Raw genomic sequence first — 10,662 nt, 5'->3', positions numbered from 1 at the left:
CCTCAAGCCCCGCCCCTCTCCCGCCCCGGCCAATCAGGAGAGGCGCTGCGAGCGGAGGTCACGTGGGCGCTCGGCGCGTCCTTCCGTCCGGCCGCGCGCGGAGCCCTCTCGCGGGAGGTGAGCGGCGCGCCGTCGCGCGCGGCGGGCGCGGCCCCGATTGGCTGCGCGTTCCCGCGCGGGGGCTCGGCCGGGCCGGGGCCGCTCCTCCGGCACCGGCTGCGGTCGCGGTGTGACCGCGGCGCGTCCCGTTCCGGCTCTCACCCGCCCCCCTCTGTTCTCTCCTCCACCCGGGAAGGGCGCAGGCGCCGGTGCCGCCTGGCCATGCTGGTCAGCGAGAGGGTGAAGCGCTTTTTGCAGCTGGTGCCCGGGCAGCGGCGCTTTGGCTTTTACAGGTTCCTGCCCTTCTTCTTCGTGCTCGGCGGAGCCATGGAGTGGTTCATGATCAACGTGCGCTTCGGCGAGGAGACCTTCTGTGAGTGCGGGTCCCCGTGACGGCAGCGCGGGCCCGGCCCGGCGCTCCGGCCCGCGGGCACACACGGCTCCTCCCGGGCACCGCGGGGCTCTGCCTCCCCGGCACAAACACCGGGCAGAAACAAACACAGAGCCTGGGGTCAGAGTACTGAATAAAATTGTAGCTGTGAGAGGGTACGTTTAGATTGGATATTAGGAAAACAATTCTTTCCTCTGAGGATTGCGAGGCCCTGGCGCAGGCTGCCCACAGGAGCTGTGGCTGTCCCATCCCTACAAGTGCCCAAGGCCAGGCTGGAGGGGGCTTGGAGAAAACTGGTCCGGTAGAAAGTGTCCCTGGTCATGGCAGGGGGATGAACGGGGGATCTTTAAGGGCCCTCTCAACTCAAAACATTCTGCGATGGCTGGAAAAGACTCATGAGGTTTGCCAGCATTTAAGCAGAGGTGTGGCATCATCTGAAATGCGACTTCTGCAGCTTATAAGTATCAAAATGGCTCATGAGAACGTGGCTGATGGCATTTAGTCAATAATAAGTCAATAAGTTAATAAGTCAATAAGTTAATAAGTCAAAACATTTATTTCTAGTGCAATATTCCTCTCTTTAATAAACTAGAAATTTTTGTGTACTTCATTGAAAGGATCAGCTCAACTGTATGTGGGATCAGGGAGTGGGGAGCAGGAAAAATGAGTGGGAAGACCATGGAGGTGGGAATATTCCTGTGTTTTCTTTATAGAAAAAAGACTAAAATACTCAAGTCAGGCTGGAAGCCCTCAGGCATTGACTTCATGCCTATAATTCAATTTCCCTTCAGCTAGTTGGGGCATTTGTAATTTTAGTTATCCTCGTGGGAAAGTAGACAAGAAACAACTGTTCTGCACTGGAAACAATTTTCCTAGAAAAACATTTTATTGGGAGTGATGGGAAGAACTTTAAGCCTGTATGGGAGAAACAACATGAGCTATTTTAAGTGGTAATAAGGATTTCTGTTGGCTTGAATTTCCAGTTGCCTGTCAGCATCTGCAAGAGAAGTTAGGAGTGAAAAGTTTAAAAAGATGACAGGGTTTGCGTATTTAACACCATCTTGCACTGGGGAAACTCTAATATAAAACATGTTTTCCTGTAGATGATGTTTACCGTAGGAAACAGTCTGAGAGACAGTACGAGGCAAGGACGGAGAACGGAGAATTTTAGCTGAAACTCTTCAAGGGGGAGCTCCTGAGTGCTTCAGCTGTCCAAGTGCCAAAGCAGCAGCGCTGCCACGTTGACGGTGGGGGAAGATGCTGGCTCTGCAAGATGAACTGCGATCCACATATTAGTGTAATACACTCAGATGGTTTGGGCAGTTCTGTTTTTCCATATCTGTGATATTTGTATTTAAATGAAATGAAAATTTCATTGTATTTGGGCTTCTGCCACTAATTTAATGTTTGCTTGGTGCTTTTAAATAAACTAAACTGAGTAAACAGTCTGGCTGTTGCTTTTGTTTGCTTGGTTAAACACCCTCCTTGTGACAAGACCAGTGGGAAAGAAACATTACACGTTGCACCCATCTCAGCATGATGGAAACAGTCTTTTTGAGTTAGTTTCTTTTGTACTTAAAAGAACTGCTCTGGCAGCTGATTTGTTTTCTTTGCAGTGTGGCACAATTTTAACTGGATAAAGAGAGCACAGATTTGCTGCTCAGTGTTTGCTCAGCCACAGTGCCTGGAAAGTGCCCTGTGTGTTTGGGCTGTGCTGCCCACCTCTGACAGGGACCAGAGCAATGTGCCAGTCCTGGCACCTCCGAGTGCTGGGCTGGGATCCTGTCCCCAAAGCAGGAGGACAGGGCCAGCTGCCGTGTCCCAGCAGGGTTTGCTCCCTGCACGGTGGCACTGGGAGCGTGGGACAGGTCGGTGACTGGTGCAGTGTAACCCTCGAGGATCCTACACCTGCTTCAGGGGGGCGGGCTGAAGGTGCAACAAAGAAACAAAGTCTTCAGATCAGCCTAAAACCAACCCGGAGGGAGTTGATGCCCTTACAGGTGTTCTGTGCTGCCTCCTGTCAGCCTGTGTAGATCTCCATCAACTGCAGAGACGGGCAGCTCTGAAGAGGTCGAGGTGCAGATTCTCCACTTGCAAACAAAGGGGAACCTGTGTTGTGCCTTCCAAGGACTTGATTTGGATGATCAGTGCTACTTGTGTTTTCAAGGGATAAAACCAGACAGAATTGAAGATGTGACTGTGTCACTGCGTATTTTGACTGAGCAGCAAGTGAATTACTTGAGGAAAAGCATCAATTTCAGAATAAGAACCTTTGACTAGTTCCAAGGTAAAGCCCAAACCCCGTGAACAAGCAGCTTTTTGCAGTCACAGATCATTGCACTGAAGTCAACCCTGACCATTGCAGTACATTAAAGAATAAAGCAATAATAAAAAAGCCAGATTTTGAAAACTGCTGAGCTTTATCTTCATCTGATTTTATTACTTGAGCCTTTTGAAACTCTCTTGTGCTGTCTTCATAAAACAAATAAATTTTCGTTATGTATTTTTTTTTCTTTAAGAAAATAAGAGTCCTGTGCTCTAGTTATTTCTCTGGACTTGGGAGCCTGATGTGAAAACTTCCTGTGGTTTTCCTTGAGCCCTCCTGTAACAGTAGCAGTGTCCCACAGACAGCTGTAAGCCAAGCCCGGTTCTCTCTTCAGGCCTCTTGCTTGTTTTGCAGTGACTGTTTCCCACAGAGCACCAGGCACATCTGGAAGATCTCTGGGCTGTCTCCAGCCAGGTAAACAGAAAGGGAGAGAGGCTGCAATCGCTCACAAGGTGTCTGGTGTCAGGGAGTTCTGTGTCACTGATCTTGGTGACTGCTGCAGGAATAAAATCCTCTGAGTTGGCATTGTACCATTTCACACCGTACACAGATCTGTTATGACAGAATATGAAGCTTGACATTTAGAAATCTGAGCTGCAGTCTCCAATCCTCAGTGTGTTTGCTAGTGCTGACCCTTTGGCATTTTTAGACTTTGCCAGTCTCTCACTAATGCTGGAAATCAGAATAGCAGCAACTCCTAATTCCAGAATTCCAGCCCATTCCACAGCCAAGCATACTTGGGGATTTAGTATCAGTTTTAAAACTACACCCCATCTTCAACCACCAAAGTCTTCATTTGATTTTGCAGTTTTATTCCTGCTGAATTCTAATTCTGTGCTCTTTGCCTTCCCCAGTACTCTCTGACTCTCATATCCCTGTCTCCCTCCCATCCTCCAGCTTCCCCCCTCCATCTGCTGTGGCAAAGGGAACAGGGAGGAAGCAAAAGCTCTCCTCTGGCTTGGCCCTCAGGGAACACCGTGTGGCTGTTCCAGGATGCTGGAGTGAGCCAGGGTCACAGCTTCCACTTCTAGCCCTGCCAAGCCTCTGGCAGCTTCAGGGTTGAGCACATCCCTTCCTTCTGCAGGGAATTCAGCAGGGAATTGAGCTGGTGTCTGCCTGGAGCTCAGCTCTGCACTGACCAACAGCATTTTCATGTGTTCTGCAATGGCCACAGCTTCTGAGACTCAGCAAAGCATTCCTGCTGCAAGCTTTCCAAACTGTGGAAGCCAGGGCAATGGATACCAAGCACAGAAAAATTCAACTCAGTAAGGCAGCAGCAGTAATCTGGGAACAAACAGTGATAGCTATGCACAAGCAGTGCTGCTCACCACTCCAGCATTAGAGAGGGGACAGCTCCACCACCAATCCAGAATGATTCTGTGGAAAAAATGGATCTGTTGATCGTTTCCCTGCAGCTGTATACACACAAGGATGCAGCCACCTGCTGAAAAACCAGCAGTGAGCCAGGGGAGAGCTGAAAGGAGTTACGGTCAAGGAAGGGTGTCTGTGCCCAGCCTGCACTCCTCCCTGGCACTCGGCTGCAGCAGTTTTGTCCAAGCTTTTCAAAAGCAGCAAAAGAAACTAACAGCCATCAGATGTATTGGGGAAATTTTCCTTGGAGCAAAACTCTTCCTGTCTGGAGTGGAGGCATGCTTTCACTTTAGACTTATGTCTTGGATTGCAATACAAGATGTAACCAAAGGTATGCATTCTATTGCCATCTGTTGAAACTGGTTGGGGAGGGGTTTTCTTTATCTCTTCCATGACCCCTCCTCTCTCCAGGGGATCTCTGCTGTTAATGGGCCATCGAGGCTCACTGCATGTCTGATAAAATTACATCATCCATTGGGAGATGCTTCACCCAGGGGAGGAGCCCAGCATTCCCACCTGGATAAATCCTGGGATTCAGAACACCAGCACAGCCTGTGTGCACTGCATTCCCAGAGGAGGAGCAGACCCATCTCATCACCACTGGACCTTCAGAGAAAACTACACCCTTGTACAGGATCACCTCTGCTCCAACAGAACCACATCTGTCACTCCAGGAGGACTTAACTGGAGTGCTACCAGTACCCAGACCAACAGGGTGTCAGGTTGTGTTCTGATTCTGTCAGGGTTTTCTTTTTTTGGTTTGTTTGCTATTTTTTTGTACTACTACATTTTTATTTCTAATATTCCTAGTAAAGAACTGTTATTTCTATTCCCACATCTTTGACTGAAAGCCCCTTAATTTCAACATTACAATAATTTGCAGGGAGGGGGTTTACATTCTCCATTCCAAGGGAGGCTCTGGCTCTCCCTGGCAGACACCTGTCTTTCCAAACTAAGACAAATTAATACATAGATCCAAACTGTACCTGCACTCTGCTCCTGGCCATCCCCAGCTCCTTCAGAGAAAGGTGGAAAAATCTTCCCAGCACTGGTGGGATGAATGCTGTTCCTGAGGAACTTCCTGAAATCAGCACTGGTGCTTTATACTAAAGATGAGGGTCAAATTGGACTTGCTGGAAAATGCAGTTGGCAAGATGAATATAAGATTTCGTTTCATTAATCAAAATTTCACATGCATCACTGAACCAGAACCCATTTCTTACACAATGTTCAGTGCCAAGACATTCTGAAACTTCAATTTTGTGCACTTGCAGCCAAGGGGAAGCTACATACATTTATGGTTGATCTCTAGTATCTCAGAAAATAAGATGTGGAGGATGATTAGAATTAGTTTCCTCTGGGCAACTGCAACAGAAGGGTAGAAGTGTTGTGAAGCTGGCAGCCTGTATGAAAGACAGCATTTATCCCCCTGGCTGAAAACATGGATGTGTTTTAATTAAATAATGCTGTGTTCTGACTGTTAAATAGCTCTCTAAATTTTATGCCAGGCACCTTGGGAGGTTCCTATCACTTAATTTTTCTTGCAGTTTGTACAGAAAATTTCTATCCTTGGTTCTAATTTAATTGTGCAAAAGATGCTTTTTCCATGTTAGTCATCTAATTTCCTCTGTTAAACAGCTACACGGAAGACAGTCCTGAACCACATCAGCTTCCATATGAAATTAAGGCTTGCTGTTTATTTTCAAACCAATTAATAAGGGGGCATCTGGGACTGACTGAATCTTATCATCTCCACTCAGCTGGTTCCCAATGCTTTACACATTTTTCAAGTTTCACTGTTCATGCTCATTATGGCTCAATTTTCAACACTACTGTTCTTATCACCTACAGGCACATCTCAAAATATACAGGACAATAGAAAAAGGATATTTTATCCACACACAAGCACATGTACCAAGGACTTGAGAACACCTGGATTAGCAACAGCCAGAATTACTTGAAATAAAATCCTAACAGAAGTCTTAATGGAACACTCAAACCTGGTTAAAACAAAACACTTTGCAAACTATTTTTATTCAAATTAAAAAGACTCAGGTAAACAAAGTGATGGTACATACATGTTATAAACCTGGTTAGCAGCTCAGCCTTCAGGAGTTCAAGATCTAATGAAAAGCCAAGCATGGATAAACCAGGTACAAAAACATATGCTGAAAAAAAGTCACCAACATCAACATTTTGAATTTTTACACAAACAGTAAATTTTCTCATGGAAGGGAAGGACTGAGGAAGAGAACAAATAATTATTAGTTGTCTCCAACTGGTTTATGAAAATACCTGTCCTAGTTTTATCTATTTTCCACTCTCACAGAAGCCAACCATTGCCCACACATCCTTTTATTTTAATATGAAAGTTTTGTTTATGCCAGTACAATGAACGGCAGTGAAAAACAGATGAGGGGCTCAAACACCCACAAAGAAAGAAAAAGAGACAGACATGTCTTTTTTTTTTTTTAAACCAGAGTGAGAAAAGTTTCTTTTGCTGGTTTTGAATTCTAGACTGTAGCCATTATATCCTAAATTTCACTGCAATCGACTGAGATGCCTCCAGTATAGAGAGAAACGATTTTGAAATAAATAAGGCTTAAAATAATTGATCAGGGCCAGCCCAGTGGCTTAGTGGTAGTGCTCTGCACTGCCTTGAGGGAGGAGCCAGGTTTTGTTTGCACTTCAAATCTCTTGCTCCTGGGCCAGAAAGAGCAGTGAAAGGAGGGATTCAGCTGCTCGGCAGGAGAGAGCCAGTGCTGCACATCTGCTCATCACTGACCTTCTGATAAATTAAACATCTGAGTTATACAGGCTCCAAAGGGAGTCCCATCCAGTCCTCAAAAGAAAATAAATAAAACAATAATTTAATTAAAATTAATCCCAGGTTCTTTGGTGTAATTTTTGTTAATGCTGAGAAGTAGGAGAATCTGGTGGTGTATGAGTACAATCCATGATAGTTCCAAATGCTCAAAAACTAGGATTTTGCTGCCTGATTCACTTCAACATCCCATATTTGTGGCTAAAACCTGCAAAACCTATAGTAACAGAAACACATCTTATAGGGGTGGTCTAAGACTATTAAATTTCTACTTTATTAAATAAAATTGGTAATTTACAAAGGCCCATAAAGAATTTCTGTACCATGGGTGTGCTACTTGTAGAGTTCAAAACTGTCATTTCCCTCTGTGTTATTTTGCTGCATTTCCTTCACATCCATTGCACATCTGACCTAAACTGTCTTTAAGTGCCTATTTGTAATTACCTGGGGTATTCTGTGCAATGACTGGAGGATTGCAATAGGAGAGGGAGAGGGATTGGCCAGTAAAACTAAATCACAGTTTATACTTGCAAGTGTCACTTCCCTCATGAGTATTAATTTCATCAGCAAAACAAACCCCAAGATATCCAGTATTTGAAGGAAAATATTTAATTTAACCTTCTGCCAAATATACCAAAATGAAAATGTTCTGTACTAACAGACTTTAGAACTCATTTCCACATGATGAACATCTCTAGCATAAATGAAATGTATCAGTAAATCAGTTCATTTGGGCTGAGTTGCAGTGCCCACAAGGACAAAAGTCCTGCTGACTTTTCTTAAATTCATAGAGCTTTCCCAGTTACTTAAAGCAATGCAAAAGTATTAATTTTTCCCCCAAATTAAATAAATGAAAGGATTTACCTTTAAACAAATAACTCTGTAGTCCAAAAGGTTGGTTAGTTATGAGGACAGGTAAGTCTTTAGCAGAAGGCAGCCACAACCTTGAAATTTGGCAAGAGTTGATACCTACTTTACTTACTTAGATTAAAAAAAAAAAAAAAAACAAAGAAAGAAAAAAACCAACCCCAAACCCTTTGAAGGCTGCAATGCAAGTACTCTATTTCTCCAACGTACTGGGTATGCTGACCTTACACATAACATACCACACAGTAGTATTATACTTTCAAGTTAATTTAAGCATCAAATTTCACTCAAATTTGCATTGCAAAACTTTCACTAAGGTTAATGAATACACTTAAAGAAAGGATACAAAAATGTCTTACAATGCCCAATCATGAACAGAGTATGAGTGAATTTAACAAAACATCACATTACCTCACTAACAGAACAACTCCACTTTTCTCCCCTAACTTACCTTCCAAGACCTGAGCTGGTTCCAGGTTCTGTGAGCCTCTTCCAGCACAGACAGAATCTCTCAGGGAAGGAGCTTCCCTGTCCCACTGCTGGGTGTTGGGGACATCTCAGAACCCCCAGCACAGGCCATGGCAGATGAAACACTTCCCCTCTAAGGGCCTGCCAGCACAGGGACTGTGTTACTGATTTAGGATCACAATGGCCTTGGCTACACGGTTAAATAACTGGACAGGACTGGACAACATGAGCAGTCAAGACACCCTTGTCCCATCCCAGCACTTCCATGGCTGCTGTAGCCGACGCAGCCACCTCAGTGTTGACTTGGAATGCCAATTTTCCTTAGTGCCAAAGCACATTTTACTTTTAGCTTCTTTTTAAGAGATCCTCCCTGTTCACACCCGAGCAGTTCTGCCCGAAGTGGCCAGCACACACAAGCACAGGTACACACATTCTTATAGGATGTAAACTATGACTAATTCACATTCCACTGTATCAATCTGTAAATACTTTGTTTTCCTTTTTTTTTTTTTAATATAAAAACAATGGCATCAGATTCTCAGCAATAAGTATAAGAAAGATGAATCCTCGACTACACTCAACCAATTATGAAATCGCCTTTCAAACAAAAGGAAACATATGCAAAAAATCCGTGTATTCGATAAAGTCAACTTAATATAACAAAAAGTGAAATATGCTTATTAAAAGTGTCCTCATATAAAAATGGTCTTGCAATGTACAGTAAAACGCGATACAAATTATTGTTGGTTATCCCTTCCCACCCAGTACTGAGCCAGCTGTAGTCCCTGCAGCAGGAGCCTACACGTTCTCCAGGTTGTAGGCCTGGCGGATGTTGAGCGTGTCGCGCAGCATCAGGTCGCGCAGGCGCCACAGCGCGTCGGCCATGGTGGTGTGCGCGCCTTTGCTCTTCAGCCAGTGCGAGGGCAGCCGGCTCTCCTGCTCCTTGGACAGGTGCACGTCCCGCCGCCGCGCTGAAAAACACAACGCCGCGGTGACTTTGGGGTGGATACAGCGGGTTAACCCGCGGTTTTGTGGAATATGTTAAAATCGTGATTTGGTAAATGTGATATAGGGTATAACCTAAATTCCAGCATGGAATTGAGGAATTCCGAGGCTGGCTCCACCCAGAAACCACCATTTAGGAGGACACAATGAGATTTTGATGAGATTGGCATCAGAAAGGAAGACACACTAAGATAAGGAATCAGTTCTCCTCCCGTGGGCAGCAGAGCCATCAGAGCTTCATCATCACACCGATCTCCTTTCCATTCAAAAATTTCGGCTTTCATTCACCCACCAGAGGACTAAAGTTGACACTTCTCCCTCCCAGAGGAGACCCCATTCAGCAGACCAACAACAGCAATCCATTCCAATAACTACTCCAGGGAAACAAAGAACTGTGGGGAAATCTTATGCCAGGGGCAAAATAAAGTGTATAAAACCTGGACCCCAAACAGGGCCAATTTGTGAACTTTGGGGGGACTGCAGTGCAACAGAGGCTGCATCCCCATTCACCCTTTGACAATCCCGGGTTATCGTCACCGTAACTCCGTTTGTTGGTTTTACCGGAATTCTGTAATTTGATTTTTAATAAACCAAATCATATTTTCAATTGGAATATTGGATTGGCATTTATAACAACCTGATACAGTCTTGTAATATATGATGTGAGATAATTCATGTTTATACAACGAAAATGCATAAATCACTCATGTTCATGTAATGTGATGTGGAATAACCTGCATTTGTGATCGATGGTATAAAATCAGTCGTGTTTAGGGAGAATATGGTAACAGTCACTTGGGCTTAGAAATAAAGTGAAATGATCAGGAATTGTAAATGCCCTTGCCCAAAACTCTGGGACTACACTTTGCAACAGAGAGTAACTCTGAGAAGAGATAAGCCCACTCCAGAGATGGACTCAACAATTATCGCTTGATATGGATCTAGCCTCCATCATCTGGGGTGTGCATCCCAATACTGATATGGATCTAGCCTCCATCATCCTGGGTGTGCATCCCAATACTGATATGGATCTAGCCTCCATCATCTGGGGTGTGCATCCCAATACTGACATGGATCTAGCCTCCATCATCCCGGGTGTGCATCCCAATACTGATATGGATCTAGCCTCCATCATCCCGGGTGTGCATCCCAATACTGACATGGATCTAGCCTTCATCATCCTGGGTGTGCATCCCAATATGAGATTCCCACAAATCTAATCAAGTGTTCATCTCTGCTGGAAATCCATTCAACCATCTGGCAGTGAGAGCCGAATTACATGACTATGGAAAAGAAATTGGAAGGACAAAG

At 44.8% G+C, this 10,662-nt stretch overlaps 2 protein-coding genes across 7 annotated transcripts in view; one reads left to right on the top strand and one right to left on the bottom strand.

Moving 5' to 3' along the window:
• The first annotated feature begins 28 nt into the window (after window positions 1-28).
• On the top strand, window positions 29-1,938 carry LOC134558256 (ubiquinol-cytochrome c reductase complex assembly factor 5). 2 transcript variants are annotated; one of them, XM_063411928.1, is made up of 3 exons: window positions 29-117; window positions 296-472; window positions 1,594-1,938. In XM_063411928.1, the coding sequence occupies exons 2-3, from the start codon at window positions 322-324 to the stop codon at window positions 1,659-1,661; spliced, it is 219 nt and encodes a 72-aa protein (XP_063267998.1). In that variant the 5' UTR covers window positions 29-117; window positions 296-321; the 3' UTR covers window positions 1,662-1,938. The 2 variants fall into 2 exon arrangements, with proteins under 2 accessions (XP_063267998.1, XP_063267997.1); XM_063411927.1 differs by having other exon boundaries at window positions 58-472.
• Window positions 1,939-6,191: 4,253 nt separating this feature from the next.
• The window catches only part of PBRM1 (polybromo 1), a 58,103-nt gene continuing 53,632 nt past the window's right edge, over window positions 6,192-10,662 (bottom strand). For all 5 annotated transcript variants that reach the window (XM_063411524.1, XM_063411519.1, XM_063411522.1 and 2 more), the window contains one exon: window positions 6,192-9,317. In XM_063411524.1, the coding sequence (XP_063267594.1) occupies window positions 9,145-9,317 (173 nt within the window). In that variant the 3' untranslated portion in view covers window positions 6,192-9,144. The remainder of the gene's footprint in view (window positions 9,318-10,662) is intronic.

Source organism: Prinia subflava, chromosome 14 (assembly GCF_021018805.1).
Source record: "Prinia subflava isolate CZ2003 ecotype Zambia chromosome 14, Cam_Psub_1.2, whole genome shotgun sequence".
Classification (NCBI taxonomy): domain Eukaryota; kingdom Metazoa; phylum Chordata; class Aves; order Passeriformes; family Cisticolidae; genus Prinia; species Prinia subflava.
Note: the sequence above shows the minus strand (reverse complement) of the source record. Positions and strands in the feature narration are given on the sequence as shown.

Excerpts from the sequence above, each read along its gene's own strand:
- LOC134558256 (XM_063411928.1), top strand. The coding sequence starts at position 322 with ATGCTGGTCAGCGAGAGGGTGAAGCGCTTTTTGCAGCTGGTGCCCGGG. Across the intron at positions 473-1,593 it reads CTTCGGCGAGGAGACCTTCT|ATGATGTTTACCGTAGGAAA; the intron begins GTGAGTGCGGGT and ends GTTTTCCTGTAG.